This window comes from Anabrus simplex, chromosome 8, assembly GCF_040414725.1.
Source record: "Anabrus simplex isolate iqAnaSimp1 chromosome 8, ASM4041472v1, whole genome shotgun sequence".
Taxonomy (NCBI): domain Eukaryota; kingdom Metazoa; phylum Arthropoda; class Insecta; order Orthoptera; family Tettigoniidae; genus Anabrus; species Anabrus simplex.
The window spans coordinates 62831191-62854108 of record NC_090272.1 but is presented as its reverse complement, the minus strand read 5'-3'; the positions used below and the strand labels follow the sequence as shown (position 1 = coordinate 62854108).

Genomic DNA, 22918 nt, shown 5'->3' with positions numbered 1-22918 from the left:
TATTCTCCTCATGCTATTGGTGACAAATGATGAAATATTACAGACATATTGATTTGAGAACCTTAGAACTGGTCAATTCTCAACCCCCAGATACTTAGCAGGAATTGGCCAAACTATGTATTCTACTACAAATTAATATTAATATTTTATATGTTGTAAGTTGAGCATTCGGCCCGAAGGCTGGTTTGATCCTCAACAGCTCTCCGCCTGTCATGGATGGCCTGGGCGTCACTGAAGAGGCATGCTAGGGAAATGAGGAGTGAGGTAGTATCCCATTGCTTTTCCCACCGAACGTGAAGTTGCTGTTACATACCAGTCTACCAAGCCCACTGAAATGCACACACCAATCGACCGTGTAAGCGACATTTTCACAACATTCATAACAGTTCCTGACTGCATAAGGAATGGCATTACTAGCAGCACTCATACCTCAGTCACTTTCATATTAACAAAGCCAGGAATTAGATTGAGACAAGTAACAGATTTGATCTAGCCCATACCAGATGCCATAGTGCACCGTAAACACTAGGTCTCATCAGCAAAGTCAAGTGTATTACTATTTTATCAGAAATTTCTGTATTACTATAATTGAGGTGCTTCTAAGTCTGCATTGATGGAGTACTATCATCATTGTTTCGGTCTGTCACGTGGACGCTGGCCTTCAGTCTTATGATCGTAGGGACTGTTCTGGGTGATACTTTCAAGATGTGTCCAAACGATCATAACCATCCTTCTGACATTTTCGTATGGATGGGGGTGATGCCAAACTTTCACTGAGAGTCTCATTATGTATGTGATCAAAACAGGACATTCCCACTATGCAACGAACCTTTTTCATTTCAATGACGTGAAGGTAACACAATTATGTAGAACTTCCATTTGAGTTGGATAGACATCTTTCTGTCACGCAGTGTTCTTGTGTCATCCATCTGCCGCTTCAAGGTGCATTCACTCTTACTGCACTTTGCCATCAGTACCACCATCATTCGGTAGGAGAACTGGAACAGGTCTGTCTTTGTCATATCCCTCTTGTTGACTTGGATGGTACCAGTGGCTGGGCTTGTCTCTTTTTTGCAATGTTTAAATGGTGTCCAAACTGTGAAAACCCACTTGTCCAGGCCTGCACTTGTCACTCTAGTTCTTCCTTGGCTGTTGCCGTAAACATTACTTTATCAGCAAACAATGTCTTGATACAAATTGCATGTGATGGTATCCATAACAAGAATGAAAATGAGAGGTGACAGTGCAGAACGTGGTGGGTGCCAACTCTCACTGAGAAGTCATACAGATACCTACTGAGCTCCTCATACAGCTGGTGGCATTCTGGTAAAGCATGTGTATCCAATTGATGAGGAGCTCTGGAACTTGGTGGTAGGACATACAGCAATTAGGAGCCGAGGACAGGCAGTGCCCATCTTTCATCTCCAATCTGTTAAAGATTTTAAGTGTGTGGCATAGGAAATGAATGGGGCAGTAATTTGAATATAGTGCTGGGTCACCCGTCTTTAATACGGATACTATATTGTTCATAACCAGTCAGTAGGAACCTGTCCAGTGTCTACACTGGCATGGTTGTGATGGAGAGGGGAAGGACCATCTCTGTGGTGACCTGAACGAATACATATTAGTAAGTGGTTTATTATTATACACCGTGATTTGTTGTAATTGAAAGACCCAGAGTGCCAAAATTAAGGTATGTTGGGTTAAAGTGTTTTAAATTTAACAAGAATGTGTACCTAAAAATGATGTACATTAAGGAAGAAGGAATGCTAGTTCACCAGACTAAATAAGTTTTAAAAATGCATGCTTTATTTCAACTTGGGAAGCAAGAGAAACGCCATCTGATTATCTGATATCAAGTCTGGCTCCATGGCTAAATAGCCCAAAGAACTGAGAATTTTGTAATTGACACAGGAAGAAAGGCATTCATCACTCGAAAAATTGTTCTCAGATTTGAAAACACCAATTTCACTTTTGGGATCAGTCAACAAATCAATGTCAATATCGCCATTGTCCAACAACTATCCATAAATATCATCAGTTCCCATGCGCGACTTGTGGACTCCATGTTGATAAATAAACACAACAGCGATGAACAATCTCCAAAGAATAAGCAACTCATTTAAAACAAAGTAACAGTAGAAAGCTGCACACAAGAGAGAAATATCCAGGCTAAATACTGCTTAAATCTCGGCGCCATTTCCGTCCCAACATACGAAATATATAACCTGAAATTTGTGTCGGACTAGTTCCGACATAGGACCGGAATGTAAAATTAACAATATCAGACTGAGTCTGACATTGGACCCCAAAGGGTTAACATTGTCAAAGGCCTTTTTCTAGTCAAGAAAGCAGATGAAGACAGGTACCCAAAACTCTAGATTTTTCTATTACTTGTCTGATGTTGAAAACTTTTTCTCATGTTTCCTTGCCTGATACTAAACCAGCTTGTTTATTGATACCGTATTTATTCAATTATAAGCCAACACCAATTGCAAGTAAATCTCTGGGAAATCAGCGACAAGAATTTTAAAAAATTGATTTATGAAGCACACAAAGCATACGGAATAAGTTTTCTAACATTTAATTGTTTAGCACATTTGAGATCGAACACCTTTTAAAGGCACAACTGACAACTTTCCTTGTAATGTTTGGAGACAACGCTAGAATTTCAAAAGCTTCAGTTAGTAGAATTTTTAGCAGAGTTCTGCAGCAATAGCATCTATGAGAGGATTACTTTGTATTTCTTTCAGTAGAAGAAAGTTAACAGATTTAATGAAATATGCTGTTTAGCTGGTGTTTTAGGTGCAATATATAGTTCATTCACAAGAATTCAATCATCTGGATGCAATAGAGCTGAAATATGCTGCAATCAGGAGGGATACTATTAATGTTCAAGTGATTAATGATCCTAACCTCCAACTCAGGGAGTAGTTCTGGCCAGCTTCTGTATACTATAGTATAATATTTATTAACTCCCATATCCAAGTGTGGTTTGAATTGGGGACAAGTTACTATGGGATCCTGAACAGTGTGAGAAGGATGGTAGAGGTCTTTACAAGACAGTTCCCCGTTCTTAGCTGGGGATTTTGATTCAGATGTTGAGGCAACCTGTTTATGCTAATTTCACACACCATGTTTCACAGCTGTATTAAAAGAGTCAGACGAAATTGGATCGGATCGTGCTAAAAAACCGCTAGGTTCTGCCACTGCCTTCCAGATTCGCACTGTTCGTAACTCTTGCAAGAGTTTACAACGTGTTAGCTAACATTTCTCTGAAATAGTATAAAGAAACGCAAGAATCTTAAATTTTTAACATGTGTTAACTAACTAGTATATAGTATATTCAACTGCTGTTGATAAACCAGGCCTGGATCAACAACATGAAGGCGAAAACATACTTATGACAGCTTCTAGTGTTATTTTTCAGAGCTTTTTCTGACTGCATCAATGAAGGGTGTCTTTTACTTTATCAGCCTTGTTAACAATACCGATTCTACGCTAAGGGACATTTTGAACCAAAAAAGAAAGTCAGAATAGGTCAGCTTACAATCAGGTAAATACGGTATATGAGATCAGAATAGGTCAGCTTACAATCAGGTAAATACAGTATATGAGATCAGAACAGGTCAGCTTACAATCAGGTAAATACAGTATATGAGATAATTCTTACATTATAACCAGGGCTGGAATTTCTATGTAAATACATATTTGTTTTATCATCAGTTGCAGTGAAACTTTTGTCATATCTTTACTAATTAGAATACAGTATTTGAAGTGATTTAAAGCATATTTTATTTTCCATATTTGTCCATATTTCCATCCTTAGGGCTTTTTTTAATTTATTATTTTTTAAACATATTAGTGGAAAGCTCACATAAGTATATTTACATAATTTAACATTTTATTTTAAATATCTTCCATATTTTATGGTTTCAAATTTATTCTTGCCAGAAAATAATTTTAAGTTCATTTTACTAGTACTGTAATAAATAATTGAGAGCTGGATTCTAGTATTTCAAGGAAATATATAAAGAAAGTTCTGTTCTTTGCACATTTTCTTTCTTTCTTGCTGGTTTTGGCCTCGTCACTCAACTTGCTGTGACCCATATCAGAAAGGTTAAATTCTTGTTTTGACTTGAACTTACATTCATTTTTTTGCTGCCTTTCATGTTTAAGCTATAAATCTTTATCTGTATTATTTGTATAAGTATTATTTCATATGATATACATATTCTTCACATTATTTTTCACCTTTTTAAATTTAAAAAATAGTCCATATTTCACTTCATATTTTGAAGTTTTTTAGTCCATATATATGTACACATTTAGCTATTCGTATTACATATGATTATAACTAATTAAGCACGTATATTTTTTATTATTTACAGGCAGTTGATGGTGACATTTCTGGTTTGAAGCTGATAGTATTCTACCCTCTGACTCAGATGGATTTAACTGCACGCGTGGAAACCACATCTCCAGACCACCTACGTTCTCTACGGGCAAAATTGTGCCGAGAAGATTCACCTGATTCACCTGTCCACATCATCAAACTTGATGGTTATGCTGGAAAACCACCTGCTAGAGGAAGCCGTAATGCCATGGTCCTATTTCCGTCCATTCCTTTGGATGGCCGTTCGTACTTCCTTCAGCTAGAATCATCACTGTCTCGAGCCACTCATTCTTACACCACTCATGCTGTTCATTTTCGGGCTAACAGTTCTTTTAAACACATCAGGCTCTCATTTAAGCCTGAACCCAAAATTATAGAACAAGATCTGGGCCATTCATCATATATGGCACTACCTCTTATTATTTTTGGGCTCATTATGTATTTCAACCAACATAAAGTATTTCCTGTATTGAATCGTATTGCTCAAACACTGAATGGTTCTGTAGTAACTAATGTTAACAACGGTAGATCAAGTCCTTCTGGTTCAGAACATAATGGTTCAGACGCTGTGATGGTTGAACCGGTCTTAAATGTTAGAAGTCGTAAGGTAAAACCTAGGAAAACTTAGATTGGTGGTGTGCGATTGCGAGTTGAAGAAAGTCTGAATTTGTGTGAGAATGATTGAGCCTCTGAGATATTCTAATATGTTCAGGTATTAAAAATATACTTTTTTTTCCTCTCATAAACTGTCATTCATTGTACTGTACCCTTAAAATTCTTGCTCATATTTATCACCTGACAGTGTGATGCAAAACTGAATATCATTTAAAGAATTCTATTTTCTAGTTTGACCTTAGTTACCTGCACTCCTTTCAGTTCAAAACTTGTCTACTTCATTTGTATCCTTATTGGAATGTTCTCATGTGAAAGAAGATTTATGCCACTTACAGTATATAGATACGTAGGTTTACACAGGAAGGAGAATAGAACACTTCTTCTTTTTTCCTGCCGAACGGCAGGGACTGCTGTCTCCATTTCTTCCTGTCATGGACGATGTTGGGGGGAGAGATTTATGCTTTTTAATATCTTTATATAGCGTATCAGCCTATCGTTGCCTTGATCACTGCTTTGATCTGTTTTCCAGCAATGGTGTCTACTCTTGATTGCAGCACAAGCCCAGACCATTGTAATCAGCTCTCTGACATTTTCACCTCGATTAGTGCAACACCAAATTGTTTCCATATTATTTCACTGGAGTGCAGTCCGATTAGGTGATGCCAGCTGTCCATCTTAGCATCCTTGTCTCCAGGAAGCCTACTCGGCATTCTGTTTCTTTAGTTGTCAGCCAACATTCAGTACTGTCGAGTTCAATGGGATGAACGACAGTACGGTAGACCTTCGATTTTAGGTGATCTTTCATCTAACATTAGGATGACTGGTCAGTAAAGATAGAGGAAGCAACAGAAAGGAGAGACAAGGGCAAATGTAAATACCCAGACATTTCATCCACGGATAATTAGTCCACTTTCCATTTTGTCCACCTATCGTGTTCATCAGTTACCTTATTTTTGCCACGCTCATATTTCGTCCTCGTATTTTTTATCAGATTTAAATATTTTTGTCCACTTTTTCATTATATAATCTGCCAACATTATTACTGTGCAATTATTGCATAATATATTTCAGATAACATTGTGAATATTTGAAAGCCTAATTTATTAAAGGGTTGAAAAAGACTAGACTACAATAATTACCGTACACTTATACCTACATACTGTATATAGGATTCAAAAATATTGTAAAATGTTTGGATCCCAGAATTATACTAGGTTTTAAATGGACTAGGCTTCTAATATGCCATTTCCAAGAGATGGTAGAAAATTACTAAGAAAATAAATGTATAGTTTCTACTGTTCATATGTAAGAGTATAACTTTGTTTGTAGCTGAGGGTTCTGAGATACAGATCTACATGTTGTTTTGACAGTATTCTTTGTATCTTGCAACAGTTGCTTTGATTTGCCTTTGGTTTTGTGTGTATCTTTCATTCATTGGATATCTTACATTCCTTCGTAAATGCTTTAAGACAGTCCTGGTGAAAATGTGATCACGTGCTTGGTTGCTGTGTGCTTAGGTTATGCAATGTGCATAGCACCTCTTGAACATGGAGGAGACCCGAGCGGGGAGTGAAGCAGCACGTGAAATACAAATGAAAACGAGTTGGGCTGCCGGCCATAGAGGATCTGGGGGTTGGAAGTGAGAAAAAAAGCACAGCAGTCAGAATGTAATTGGGAGTCACATTTTTGACATGGCTGCCCTAAGAATTTCCATATATTAGCGTGGTGTTTCACAATGGATCTCTGAAACTTTGCAAGTGCCAGTTCGTCACAGTTACTAGTGTGTTGGTCTCTTTAAGTTTTTACGAGCTACTGTCCTGTTCTGGACAAACTTGATAGACAGAATACTATTGTGGACGAATTTGACGTGGACTGAAAATGGTAGATGTAAAATTGGTGGATGTATAATAGTGAATAACATGTTGGTGAATGAGAAAGTAGTGGACCAGACATCCTGGAAGTAAGTGTAAATGCTCAGAGATGGACTCACCCCTCATTGAACCCAGCCACTTTATTCCATTCCTTTTCAGCCCACACAATAAGCTTATTTTGTTCCTAACTTCATCAGAGAGATTGACCACAACATTTGTGGAAATGAACGGAGGGAAACTATTCTGTAGAGAGGTCTTCATATCTAACATTGAGATTATGAAAGACTTAAACATCTAGGAAATAAGAAAACACAATGACTGGTTAGTGTGAGCAGAAGCAGGACTAGGAAGGACAAACATAAATCTTGTAAGATCTTCTCATTGATTACAGTTCTATTAGTTCAGATTGTGAAATTTTTCATGCACTTTCTCAGCTTAAGTCTTATTGGAGTAGTAGAACTCCACCAATAGAAAGTTGATGAGAATGGTAAGAAAGAAATGATTCTCTCCAGATTATGTGCCAAACTTCTTGTGGTAGTTTCAGGAATCTTGGTAAGTTAATAATCATTGTTGTTAAAAATACATAGAAATATTTAGTTGGGAGAAGTAGATTTTACATATTCTAACACTAACTATTGTTTCTCAAATTTTAACATCTTGGAAATGAATAGCCTTTATACAGTATTACAAATTGTCCAACTCATTGACTGCATGGTCAGCGTTGAGGCCTTCAGTTCAGAGGGTCCCGGGTTCGATTCTCGGCCGGGTTGGGGATTTTAATCACGTCTGATTAATTCTTCTGACCCAGGGACTGGGTATTTGTGTTTGTTCCAACACTTTCCTCCTCATGTTCAGACAACATACTACACTACCAATCACCACAGAAACCCGTAATAGTGATTACATCCCTCCATATAGGGTTGGCGTCAGGAAGGGCATCCGGCCGTAAAACAGGGCAACTCCACATGTGTGACACAGTTCGCACCCGCGACCCGACAGGTGTGGGAAAAGCTGTAGGAAAAGAAGAAGATACAGTATTATAAATTATTCTGAACATTGATATTTCATAGCTGATATACAGTACACACTTCAAAAATATTGGTTCTATATATGAAATCCATGTGACAAAAGTTGTAGTAATGTCTTAATCACTAATTGACATCAAGTGACTGCAGCCAGGTTAGATCTGAGGGTGTCACACCGCTGAGGTCTTGGAACAATCCATGGTACTTCTTCATTGGACGTACTTCTTCACATGTTCCACAGTTACAGGCTGGAGAGGTGCAGAGTCTACATTTATGCATCTGACATGGACTGCCCTCATTCAGTTCAGTCTAGTCCACAATATTCCTCTTTGGATTGAACCGCTCTAGTTTCCTGCTAAAATCTGTAACACCTTGGTGGTTAATTGGTTCCAAGCCTGGCGTCATTCTCCTTTCATGTTGAAGTCGCCTCTTACACTTTGCCACACAAAGTTCCTAGACTTCAGCTGGCTTGACCTCCTGGATTGGGAGACCTTAATTTGTTTAGTATGTTTTCCCTCTCCATTTTCACACTCAACTTTTCCACCTTAAATTCTTTCAGTATATCTTCATTTTCATCTTCTATACTTTGCTGCTGATTAATTTTCATCTCTTGTTACTGGCTAGTCTCGGCAGAAAATGTCTTACAAGATATGCAATATGCCTTATAAATTATTTCTTTAGCCTTCAGTGGTATATCTTTGTACGGTAATCTTCTTCTTCCTTCTGTTATCTTGTTGATGCAAGGCCCCCTTTCAGCCATGTTGTCCGGTCATGTGCTTTGTTGGGCTTCAGACCGACAATCTTTTAAGTCCAAGTTTATTTCATCTTGGTAGTAGTGCTTCGGTCATTCTCTCTGACATTGACTTTCAACGTTGAAATTGAGGGTGGTGCTGGCACCTTTACTTCAGTAGATGTTGCGTGATGGACTTGAACATGCCATCAGAGCCACTTCTCTATGTTGGTCACAACTAGTGCAAATGCCCATTTGTGGTCAAATTGTGCTGTTCCTAACATGGTTGATAAAAAGATATCGCTTCCTAATTATGTGATAGAAGGCACTCCCATGTTATATTCTCCTGCTTATTTCCACACCATCTCTTGAATTTTATATTAATTAACTTTCAAAGTAGTTGATTTTTATTTCTCCTTTTCCTTCCTTGATTCTTACCATGTCATCACCATTGTCATGCTCATCTCTGTACTAATTCCTCATTAAAATTAAACTTCTTGCTTAACCAATTCTGATAGAGCCAAGAACAATGTTTTACGATTTCTCCAATTGTCAGACTGTTTAAGAGAATTTCTTTGAAGGTGTATTGTAGGACGCTGGAATACCTTGAACTGGAAGCAAATCTGAATGCTGAATTGATATCATAGTACACTATCGTTGTATTATTCTCTTGCAACTGATGAAATAAATAGATATAGAACAAGAAGCTGATATAAAATCATTGTGATCCTGTTTCTCTGTTCGTTCCTGGGTATGCGTTTTGTAGTTAGTCGACCCTTCACTGAAGCCAAGGGCTCAACCAGATGGCATCCTGAGGTGGTGTTTGTGTGTGAGGTAGAATGATGAGTTTCTTTCCTTTGTGTAAGGCTGACTCATGGGATTATATTTCCTAAATCTTTGCTAAGATCAAGCTGGTTACCTGTAATACTGGATACAAATGACTAACCATTAGCCTATTGTTTTTTAAATATAGTTTTAGATATGCTGAATACACTGGTGCAAGTAGCTAAGGGTCAGTGAATGGATGTTTAGATTTTTAGAGGATTGTTGGTTTGTTTATGTTCCTCCACAAAATAAATATTGTTTACTTATTTTAGAGTGTCTTCCTGAAGAAAAAGTACAAGAAACTGTCTCGTAATTTAAGATATATGTAATTCAAAAGGAACAACATACAGAATGTCCAACTTGTTATAGAACACAGTATTCCCTTGATAATTCCAATACCAGTGAAGATATTGCAGTGAAATTTGAACAGGACTCCCGAATTTCTTCGTTGACAGCCTCCTGGATGGTTATCTAATAAAGTCCTCTTTGTTTCCAATTTCTTTGACAAGCCCCAAGTAATGGACTTTTTCGGTGGATGTCGGCCTACAAACGTTTCCAGAAATTGCTGTCGACATGATAAACTCTGTTGTCCAGTAACTGTGGACAATGAACACTTGCTCCTCCAGCGTATATCGATTCATTTTCCAACTATCCTGTGTGAACACACAAGCACACTGCACTGCACTGCACTGCACTAATACTCGCAATTGTATGGTATTGTGTAAAAACCTCAGCCAAATGAGAGAGAGGTAGGCTGGCAACAATCCAGCTGGCCATGTCACAACAATTGGGTAGAAGAATGTTAATCTAGCCCACTTTGTGGGGTTGTCTTTTCCTTCCATGAAGTATGTGTCCAAGCAATTCTTTATTTGAGCATATGAATTATTTATTTGTTTCCAAATTGTAACACTAAGTCTACCAGCGTTTTTTTAAAATGCAGTCTCCTTGTGGTCACATACAGTACATGTACTGATGTTCTTATGAAAATATATATATATGTTCAAATTAGGCACTATACACATTTCTCACCAAATGTAAATTTTTTGCAAAATCTTCCTTGGGATTGGAATTATTGAGGAATTGCCAAGCTCAGTAGCAAGTCAGGAAACTATATATGAATATACAGAGTGTGGCAAAAATGTCATCCAGTAGTCACTGGCAATGATAAAGGGCATCAGAACAATTAAAATGATGATAGGACCAATCCTCTGACTTGCAGTTTTCCATCCAGAGACAACTGGAGGAAGGTAACTTACAGTAATGTAGTTTTGCGACTATAATTTATGAGGCAGAAGTCTCTGCAGTTGTTCTGCTGGGTCTCAGTTTGGACAGCCAAGTAAGTGAAGGGAGTATTTTATTTGTGCCAAAATTATACATATTGTTCTTGATGGATCTCAGCATTTTGCAACATAACTGTGATTGAAGTCGGCATAGAGGCATTACGGCTGCAGGATTTGTCTAAGATGCCATTACATTGCTTGCCTCGTTTGATCTCCTTTATTATGACCTGTTATTATTGGACAGCATTTTTTATATACGCTGTATCTGAAAGGCAGACTCAGATGTAGGATAGAAACATACGCAAGGGATAAACACGGTTAGGTCAGTGTGGGAAGAAGGAGCAACAGAAAGAGGTGGCAAGGACAAACACAACAAAGTTCTGTATTGACTGCTGTCCCTACATCATCATCCCCACACTCTCAGTCCGTAAATTAATAGAGCTTGATAAACTAGGATTAGTGGGCAATGAGGATAGCAAATGTGTCCTTGTTATTTTGTGTTTTCATATTTCTCTTTCCACACTAATCTGAAATGGTGTATATCCTTTGTGCATGTTCTTGTGCTTTCTTTTCACTTGATGTTTTGGCCCTGACTTCTGGAGTAATCTTTCAGATTTTTATCTGAGCATAAACTTGGTTTGGTGTGAATTTACTTATGTCATTGGATTCCATTTGAAAGATTAGTTCAGTGAAGTATTCAGCTCAGTGTGCAGCTTTAAGCCACTAGGCTTGCTTGGAATTTAGACATTAATATGTTTAAGAAGATTTAATTGGATGATCCTGAACCTCAAAATCCTTAAAACTGGAGAACTTCTGGACTTTATTTTTAATTATTATAATTAATATAAAGTAGGATCCAAAATCCCTGGGATTTGGAAAGTAGTTTCTTGCTATGAATGCTTTAAAACACTGATGATGTACAACTTCAAACAATCTCCCTGATGTAGCTACTGTGAAAACAACCGATATCTCAATGAATAAAGAAGAAATTTCCCGGCCTTGTAGGCTGTGATTTAATTGGGTTTCTAGCTCCCAGCACTTCACTGGAAGCTATGCCTGTTATTTTCTAGGCTCTTCTCTCTCTGAAGCTTAGCAGTGGACTGAAGCTCTGGCTGTGCACTCTTGGTATACAATTGTAATGATCTGATGTTCTCTGCTGAGTTCGAACTTTTGCAGTGCCAAGGAGGTTGGTGCTTGTTGGTGTTCTGTGGTGGTTAGCAGTCACTGGTTGGTTTTATTTTCCCCTAACTATACACCACTCCTGTGTCCACGTGGCTTCTTTACCTTGGAGCTCTTTTGAGTGTGGATATCCAGGCTCTGTTTATACACTGGGTAGCTATCCACCTGGCTTAGCTGTTTTGAGTATAGATTCCGTTTATTCTTTGAGTGACTGTGCATTTTTGCTAGCAACGTTAGAGCTTTTGGAAGCACTGCTGGAAGCCATTGTTTACAGTCTCCCACAATGTTTCTTGCATTGTTGCTTGTACCTCATTTGCTGATGCAAAATGACATCCTTTCAGATAGTTTTTCATCTTGGGAAAGACCTAAAAACCACAGTAGATGAAGTCTGGTGGTTTGATGCGATGTTGAAGCATAAATGTCCCATATTTGGGAACTGTGAGAGGCATACTGTCATGAAGAAGGCACCATTGTCTACTTCACAGCATATCAGGCTGCACATTATCCTTATTAACAAGCAGCACATTGAGCGAACCAGGTCCACATCACCTACCGAGTTCTGAAGAATGCATTGTTGCCATGTTCCCTTACATGTTCATATGGTTGTTAACCAGGAATCAAAATGGTCACAGTGGACTACAAGAAGCAATTGTTGCAGAGCTCACCCAACATGGAGTAGACGTGCAAACATCAGTATGCTGCTGCATTCCTGCTATTGGAGAATGAGACATGAATACAGCTTATTGGTTTGGGGAGAAGAAACAGGTTCTGCTTCTCTGCTGACGTTGTCGCTTGCTGTTACCAAAGATTTGCTGCTCGTTAACGAAAATACTATAATACAATGGATGATGACGCAGATACCTTAAATTATTGAGGTATAGTTCCATTGACCAGGTTTCTACCCTCACTTTAATATGGTGATGTCACACAAATACTTTTGATCTCATTGTAGAGTCACCGTTTGTTGCCATCCTGATTGTGAAACTCTCCAAAGTTGTTTTTCCTGAACACTGGCAAAAGTTAATATTTTTACACTGCTCTTAAATGCTGATGGCCTAGATGCTAGATCCCTTAAAAGAGTAATCATCTTCACAACTGCTCTTGAAAATCCATGTTTCATACTTGACAGTACAAACACAACAATGGAAAAATTTGTCTGTGTAAGCTGTTCACAGGCAAAGCAGGGAAGGGGTTGTAAGATGCATTATGAACACTGCTACTTTAATGACATGCTGATGATTTAGTGGATGCATATACCATAGTCCCTGTTCTTCTGGATTCTACTTTGTGTGTCTTGTGCAATATGGTATATTGTTTGTTTAAGTCCTGAATTGTCATTCGTTACAGTATGGACTCTGATAGAGAGAGAGATTTAGTTTTCCATTTCTCCCATTCTGAAAAGTTTAATATCTAAGTTTCCTCTTTATGGACAATTTTTTTTCCACAGTATTTGCTCCTACTTGCGTGAACAAAACAAATGACTGCTTAGTCATATCTTTTGACTTTCAAAACATGGCTGATTATTTTTTTAGTTTCTGTCTACACAGCTGAAGTATTTGTGGATATGAAATATTTGTGGTTTAATAGTAATTTGTTTGTAGTTTTCTAAAGATTTTGAATATTTTCTGGTTTTCATAGATCTATTCTTGTTGTTAAGCCCAATGTTTATAGTCCTGGCATTACATTGTTTAAAAATCAATATCTTCTTTTGAACCGTTTCCCTTCTTCATATGACATATATGTAATGGAAAAGGGCAATTGTAGTAACTGGGCAAAGAATCATCAAAGATAAGGAGCTGGATAGAATCACACCTGAAGAGTAAAGGGGGTAACATTTGTTTAAATTGGTCATCTGTGCAATTAATTATCTCGTGTTGACCAACTGAAGAACCAAAGATGTTATATTAATTCTAATAAAGTCACAATGAAAATTATTTCATCTGAATAAACCAGAGTGTTGTATTAGTTCTTTGATAATTCAGAAATGTAAATACTTTGTTACAATTAAAACTTTTTAAACAAATTCTGCTTGTTAACTTCTTCAATAAAGTTTTTGTAATGCTGCTGGCATTGAGGGAAGCAAGGGCTTATTGCCACTGTTAGAGTGAGATTTATCCTCTTTTGATTTTCTTGGTTTCTATCCTTATGGGTAGCTTTTAGTGTAAAATTGATACCTGGTGTTCAGAAGCGGCATTGAAAATTGACAAGCAAAGTCGGAGTAGTAGTACTCCGAATTTCGCTTGAAACTTGTATAATGTCAGCACTGCACAAAAAAAAATGAGCGCACTTGGAGAAAAACAAGAGAGAGAGGGAGAGAGAGAGAGAGAGGGAGGGAGGATCTGTATGGAAAGTATTGCATAGTACTGCAACTGGCTTGAAATTCTATGTGGAATTTTGACCTACACATCAATATTGATTGCATTTTTTTGTGGTTAATCACCTAAATGTACAGTAAGTATTCCTCTTTGAAGATAGCTGCCAATAAATGGAACGTGCTATTTACATACTGTTCTGCAGACTTAATTTAATACATGACATTAATCACCAAAGGATACCTTTCTTACCCATTGTTAAACTTTAGAATGCTATTGACAAAACGGTTTAAACTCTTGTGACTAATCTGAATTTTCTCTCAGTGTGTCAGAATGGCTGACAGTTAAGCACATATTTGTTTCAGTATGTCTATAATCTGTCTTATGACTGTTTAACTGAACTGCTCTGTTACTCAGAATCAGAAGATGAACTTCCTAGAGACTTAGGGACATATTGATCCAGGATTCTACATCAAAAATACTTTTACAGTATTGGAAAAAATATAAATGAGTATAAACGTGTGCTAAACTTAATTTCATGTTTGATACAGAGCTACATGATACGGTAGTTAAAGGGTGGATAGGTTCGGTTAACCCAAAGCCATGATGATATGCACTATTGTGAAGAAAATTCAGCATAGAATTTTGTGATCGTCTGGAAATACTTGGCATTCAGAAAGTTAATGGACAACTAGCTGTTCAGAATTCAGGAAGCACTCCCAAGAAGCTGCTAATCTAGACAGTTATCTTGATTGAAACAGGGATAAATTCAACATTAATTTTATGATTTCTGTAATGTAATTGAAATTAAGGAAGTATTGTAGTATTTCAAGTGTGTGTTCAGAGTGTCTGCAAAGCAATTAGAAAATTCTAACCCCAAAAGAAATGGTTTCTTTATTCATCTTTTTTTTATGACTTAGTTGTCTGGTTATTAGTCAGTCTAAATAAACTTTATGGTAAAGATCTGAGAAAAAAATAGTTTTTCTAACTTTTAAATTTACTTTTTGTATGCATATGCATATTTTTTATATTGGATGTTTAAACATTAAAATGAAACTGTCTCTGTATAACTCTGTATAGCAGATGTGCATTTGAAGAAAACTGTCATTACAGTCTGCAAATATTCATGAACGCGTGGATTATTGGTTGATATCTAGAAGTTTTCTGTTTAAGTGAAAGTTGTAATTTTATTCCAGTGTCATTTGGATATTATCAGGATATCTATTTACAGTCTGGAAATATGATTAATTTCAGTGTTAGCAAACATAAATCTAAATTATTGATTTGGTTTATTTAATATTGATGTAAACAGTGGTTCTCCAAACTTTGACTGGCATACCTTCCTTGACAGTTGTTCATATCTTTAGGCTACCTTTTAACATGAAATCACCCTACCTATTTCCACTACATGCATATATATATATTTTTATTACTAACATGTGGCAAAGATTTTGTACCGTATTTAAATCATAAGTTTCAGTTTGAGAAGATAAAAGGACCTAAAAAGAACTTTCATATTCGAGAAATGCAGATTTACATTGAAATGAAGACTGAGAATGTCAATAACCATTTATACCAGATGAAATATTTAGTTTTGTAATTCATTTCAGTCAATCTAGTATAATAGAAATGTAATATATGAGAAAACAGTTTTTAATATAAGTGGGGAAGAGTGATGAAAATTGTACTTCATTTGGACTGTTCTCCCTATTTCTCTACACCCTGGACTTTTGAAGAAAAAGGAGAAAATCCTTTAAATTTTGTCAGGATGGTAGTAAATATTCTAAGTTACCCTGTTTCAAATTTTCTTTACCGATACTTATTTTGCCCTCCCATAGGGTCTTCATCAGTTGTTTCATATCTAGAAAACTAGAATTCAATTTTTAAATGTGTGTTCTCAATCATTCATATACCAGTAATATAAAGCTTCTTGAAGCTAGAAATGATAAATAGATTATTTGTGAAACACCTTATAAAACATTCCACACAATTTTCATCTATAGACTGTTGAAAATTTCAGTTTTTCTTGTATTTATTTATTATTTACTTGTTATCAGTATATTGCATCCATTTTCTCCAGTTTCTCAGTTATTTACTTGTTATCAGTATATTGCATCCATTTTCTCCAGTTTCTCAGTTATTTAGAAAATATAATACAATTTTTGTCATGTTGTGCATTTCTTTTTAATACTGAATATAAAAACATATTACTTACCTACATTATAGACTGTCATACTTCTAAGCATAAAGTCTGCTGCAAGCCTTTGTAACCATACAAAGCTCTTTCAAATACTTCTGTTTATGGTCAGCTTGGTGATTCCATGTAGACATACATCTCTTCCCTTAAAATATAGGTGGTCAAGGAATTTGCAGCCTTATTCATTAAACTGTTTGTTTTATCTATCACTTGCATTGTTGAATCCCAGTTTGTGAACCAAAGGCAAAAGTAGAAAGGATTTTAAAAGTCGAGAAACCAGTTTAATTACAAACTTGATCAGTCAAGATACTCCAGAGAAATTTGCTTCCCAAAAGGTTTAATTTAATTCCTGATGTCCATCCTTTTCCTTGATGTTTATTTGGTAATATTTTTCTATTTAAAGCTATCAAAGTAAAGTTCTTTCTGTTATAGTAAAAATGTCTTATAACTGGAGTATATCTGTAGTTTCCATTGTGTTTGTCTATAATAAACTCTGGTTTTGTTAATGCAGGCTATCAAATTAATGGTTAAATGAGTAATTGAACATGTAAGCTTTCAAAATTGCATTATATACCTATCAGACTTTCAGTTATTAGATTGCATTGAGTACATATAACACCTGCCAGAAAATGTTAAATGCAGAACAGAAATGACGAACCAGATACCGGTGGAAACAAGGATGAAACTACCCAATGAGCTCGATAGCTGCAGTCGCTTAAGTGCGGCCAGTATCCAGTAATCAGGAGATAGTGGGTTCAAATCCCACTGTCGGCAGCCCTGAAGATGGTTTTTCGTGGTTTCCCATTTTCACACCAGGCAAATGCTGGGGCTGTACCTTAATTAAAGCCATGGCCAATTCCTTCCCATTCCTAGGCCTTTTCTATCCCATCGTCGCCATAAGACGTATCTGTGTCGGTGCAACGTAAAGCAAAAAAACCTACCCAATACTGTGTGTTTGCATGTCCCAAAGGCCACCATGGCCCATTTGGTAGAGCATCAGAAGCAAAATATGAAGGTTGAGGTTTTGGCTCCCACCAGAGGCAGATTTATAATATAGGGTGCCCCTTGTCTGAAGGTTCCATTTGCACATTTTCTTCTGAAGCACACAAATCCTAGGGTTTTTGGTCAGCTCACTCATCAGCAGTATGACTGCAGATATTCATTTTTCTCCTTTCACTTCTCATAATTGACTCATAACTTGGCTTCACTGGCTTCATCTTTAATAGGAATACTAAAAACTGTAAACAAAAAGAACAGCAATGGTTCCAATGTCTCTGTATTAATACTACGTAACAGTAAAATGTGATTTTATGTGGGCAGTTAGACGTCAATACTCACAGCATTCTTTTCTTCTTCCTCTACCGTTTTTCCCACACCTGGTGGAATTGTGGGGGTTAATTATATTGCTTATGTGAACTTGGCCCTGTTTTACAGATGGATGTCCTTCTTGTTGCCAACCCTGTGTGGAGGGATGTATTCCCTATTAAATGTTTCTGTGGTGGTTATTAATGTGGTGTGTTGTGTGTATATGAAGAGCACTAACACCCAGTCTCCAGTTCAGAGGAATTAACCGGATGCGATTAAAATCCCTAATCCAACCAGGAATCTAAGGTCTCATCACTAACAGTTTAGCTAAGAATACACGGCGGCAGCAGTTCCTTCTGCACAAAGCGCATAAGGCAGCAAGCTTCTGCCAACGAGTCCTGTTCAATATCCCACCTGATGTTAACTATTCATAGGTCTTCTTTGAAAGTTTGGTGCCATGTTTTGCATGGTCTGTCTGGCTTCTGCCTGTCTCCTGGTGGCTCCCATCGCATAGCGTTCTTTGATTATTGAAGTAAGCGAAGAATATGACCGGCTAGACTCATTCGACATTCCGCCACAATATCTTGCAATTTCCTGCAGGCACTCTGTCGCAAAATTTCCTCATCGGTGACTCTGTCACGCCAAGTCACGCTAAAAACTTTGTGTAGACAACGTTGGTGGAATATGATGAGTTTCCGTGCTCACTGTAATTTTCCATGTTTCACTGGTATAGATCGCTGTTGGCATGACGAGTTTTTTATGAAGTTTGAGTTTTATCTCTTTGTTGACTGCTGAAGCGAACCTGATGGGTTGCAAGTGCTGAAAGACTGTTGAGGCTTTGCCAATTCTGTAGTGGACATCTACATCTACACTGCCATCTTTCGATAAAACGCTACCGAGGTAAGTGAATAGTTTCACTTGTTTACTGGCCTCTGCCCAACGACGATCAGCATGATAGTAGCCAACCAGTCAACATGGTTTTTGTTTTATCAACATTTACTTTTGCAACTTCGATGTCTAAGCTGTTAGTCATATCTTGTAGAGAGGTACTGATTTCCACCAACTATGCAAAGTCATCAGCAAAATCAAGGTCTATGAGCTGCATGTAGTCATTCCACGAAATTCCAGCACTTGTTCCACTAAACAAAATCGATGATGAGTAGAAACAGAAAGGGTGATAAAATTCATCCCTGTCTGACACTTTTATCAACGTTTTTTCTCCCTCTTCACTGTGATTCGGGGCCCATTATGATTGTTAATTGCTTGACCCATAAATCTACCTCTGTTCCACCAGTGTCTGGTTGGCCATTCTTGCTCTTTACTTATCCTCTCTTTGGCATGAAGGCCTACTGTATGTACTCGACATAACCTAATAAGCTGAAAATCTAATTGGTGTTTGTGTTGGTGTGGTTGGTTTGAGTATTAATATAACCTATTTAGTGTTACTCTTCAACCACTCCTATTACAATAGGGAGGCATATCCTACATTGTGGGAAAAATTGACTTCATGTTTGAGTATATATATACACACACACACACATAAGTACTTGTGTCAAGTTTATGTGTCCTGTTGAAGTATTCAACTGTTGTGGTAAAAAGTAAAGTTGCATGGAACATTGATTGTTAATAATTGTATACATATCATTTTTCTGTCTTGTTCTTCCATTTCTTGTCCCTTCACTATCATTCAATTCTTATTTTTAACATAATATTTTAATACCTTTTCTGTTACAAAATACATTCCACCCTTTTTTCTTCAAAGAGTTTTAGAAGTGTTTTAGAAGGATTAAACCTTGAATCTGTGCCATACTGTGCCTTTGCACCTCTTCAAGTATCCCAGCCTGGGCAAATGAGTCCTTGCTTAGTAAGTAAAACAGAAGTTGGCTGCCCTGTTTAAGGATACTCTAATTCAGTACGGAATGAGCAATCCATGAGTAAGTTTGAATAATTCAGACTATTGTCTATTTCTAAAAGCAATTCCTGATCATTCCACCTATCTGCACCAGTCACTGTGTTTCAGTTCTGACACCAAGTGTAGTGATCATTATTGTGGTCTTCCATTTCTCTGTCTAATTTGACACACCTTAATTCATTCAGCCATTTAATATGTCCAAATCATATCCAGCTGCCTTTTTTCTCAAGTTTATTACTCAGTTTTCCCTTTTTACTTATTTTATTTATTTATTTCTCTATTTCTGTGTCTTCATTTTATACTCTTATCTTTCTTTATCTTCTGTAAAATACTTCCTTATAGTATGGCCTAAAATGTATATTATTATTCTGAAGTGTACTAACCAATATCCTCCCTTCCTGTATATCATACATAAAATTTGCTTGCCAAGATTTATAGTTGTTCACTTACTGTACAGCATCTGTCACGAAATCCAAGAGCACTTTAGGAAAGCTCTTTAATAATAATTTTATTGAAGAATTGACATTAGCTTTCATCCTGAAAATCTAAATGCATTTTCCAGCTGCGTCCTTGTTGAGTGAATCACATTCCAAGGATCTCTGAACTCAACTTCAGATATCCATGTGTACAAATTATTAAAGTATACAAAGAGAACTTTTGATGAACAAAGGTAGTCCTAACGACTATGTGTAGCTCTCCTAGGATTTGTTAAATAGTTAAGAAATATATATGTTTAATTATTAATGGTTGTTATGTTGAAAATGAACAATTCCTTAATAATAAAGTACCCATTTGAATGAATTATCTAATATGAAAGTCATGAGCAAAGAAGAATGGAAGTCTTGCATACCAACAATTTGGTTAAGAAAAAACACAATTATTTAGACATTAACTGTGGTACAACATATTTCTGTCAACCATACATGAAGACAAAATCCTCAGAAAAATGGAAAGTGAGAGAATCACTGAAGGGTTCCCATAAGTAAAGGGTTAAAACGCCTACTGTCGAATGAAGATGTCTGCCTTGTACAGTCAGGATGGCACCAGTGATGAGGTGGTTGATTAGGTTAGATGATTGATGAGCTATTTGATCCTTTTGTTAAATAATGTACCACCTGTGATTTTCCTGAACGTTATTAGCCCTCAAAAAGAAAATCTTCATTAGTTCAGTTGTTCGTTATTATTGTATATTAATCAACTATATGGGAAGCTGTGCCTTCTCACTAAGATGGCTTCAGTTTGACTTCCAGTTGATGTACGTGGGATTCGACTTGAAAATTCATGTCCCTATGCTTCAAATTCCATGCAAAAACTACAGGTCTTGTGCCTTTGATTGTGTTATCAGCTGCCATAAGAAATTACAAGCTTGCAGACTTTATCTGACTATTCAAAAATGTCTGCTAGCATGGTACAGAAACAAAGAGAGTATTTACTGCCGCCTGTGAACTTGGTATACTGTTATGCGGGGAGACTACAACCATAACTGCGAACTTGAACTCCTAATAATTAATTTAGTCTGTATAAAATTGGAAGTTATTTGCATTGTGTTCATTATTGTGAAGTACAAATATTTTGGCCTAGCGCAAGTGATATTTAAAGCAGTGAAGTTTTCCATGGGTGGGATAATGTGACAATGTAAGAGTCACTTGGTTGGACAATTCCTAAGGCCAAAACACTTCCCATTTCACATAGACTGTGAATTTTTCTGGGTCACTTCAGTGATAAAAATAACGAAAAACAATTAAAATATATCAACAGGAAGGGATATTTATGATTGAGATCTTTTACATCACTTCAGTTTAAGCTTCTGAGTATTGACCTTTGTTATACTCCCTGTGAGTAAATGTTCCTTGATTCTTTTCCGTTTCCTTCTGTTTGTATTTAAGGAAAAATCTCCAAATGTTGAGTGTTAAGATAACATTAATTCAGCAAGGCATTGGCACAGTAATGACAACAGAGTTCCTGAGTTCAAGCCTCAGTGGGAACTGTTCTTTAAAGCTCTTTGAAGGTTTTTCTGTTAGGAATTGTCATAATTGATTTACAAGTCTCATTGAATATTGTATTTTTGTTGTCATGCATCATGAGCTGAAAAATTGTATATGATTTTTGTTCTAGTCACTATGTTAGACATCAAATGTTTTTCTAGAATTATTTATGAAATTTATTGTTGGAAATATTTTAAGTTGAGGAAAATATTTTTCACTTACACAAATGTACTTGGCAGACCTTGTTATGTCTTGCCCTGTTCACATGTCATTAATCAAAGGTCATTTAAAATTTCCTTTATCCCTTATTTGAGAAACGAGTTGCATTTCATCTGGGTTGTTATTAGAATAACTTAATGTCATTAAGTTATAATGTCATTCTTGTAATGGAGTTTGAATTTGTGAATAAACATTGTATAAATGTTTCTTCGATGCATTTTATTTATCATCACCATCAATATCATCACATTCATGCATAACTTATGGAGTGAGCTTCCACAGACCCTTCTTTACAAATGATAACATTCTACTTGCAAGTATTAGAAGGTGGATCTATAGTATGAAGTCCAGTCATGGAAAGACTATCTTAGCCAGCATTGGGTGATTTGAAAGGTTTTGCACAAACAGGAGTAGCCCACAGAGAAGTTGATATAAAACAATTTTCGAATAGGAACGTATAGTCTTGGGAACAGGGGTTCCCAAAATTTTAGACTGGCGTACCACTAAACCAACATTCATACTTTCACCATACCATCCGTCCGGCTCCATGGCTAAATGGTTAGCATGCTGGCCTTTGGTCACAGGGGTCCCGGGTTCGATTCCCGGCAGGGTCGGGAATTTTAATCATCATTGGTTAATTTCTCTGTCACGGGGGCTGGGTGTATGTGTTGTCTCCATCATCATTTCATCCTCATCACGACGTGCAGGTCGCCTACGGGAGTCAAATCATAAGATCTGCATGTAGCGAGCCAAACCTGTCCTGGGATCTCCCGGCACTAAAAGCCATACGCCATTTTGTTTCATTTACCATACCACCAAGTAATATTAACAGGTTTTCAATGATAAAATTTAATCATTTTATTCCTTATACCATGAACATTATAGCTTCTTAATCGACATTTTGGCAGATTTTGGTTCCATCTGTTGGTTATGCGCAGAAACACAGACATATAGCCAATCTCAAGCTGCCATTCATATTGATTCATATTGGTTGAGCATGATCTTGAAACCTAGTTGCCAACTGTGTTGCGTACATTCACCACGTGGTTAAGCTACCATACTCGGCG

General features: G+C 36.9%; 1 protein-coding gene across 1 annotated transcript in view; it reads left to right on the top strand.

Annotated features, from left to right (window-relative positions):
• The window catches only part of LOC136878783 (BOS complex subunit NOMO1), a 149706-nt gene extending 127648 nt beyond the window's left edge, over positions 1 to 22058 (top strand). The window contains exon 16 of the mRNA XM_067152252.2: positions 4392 to 22058. Coding sequence (XP_067008353.2) covers positions 4392 to 5024 — 633 coding nt within the window. The 3' untranslated portion in view covers positions 5025 to 22058. The remainder of the gene's footprint in view (positions 1 to 4391) is intronic.
• The last annotated feature ends 860 nt before the right edge of the window (positions 22059 to 22918 follow it).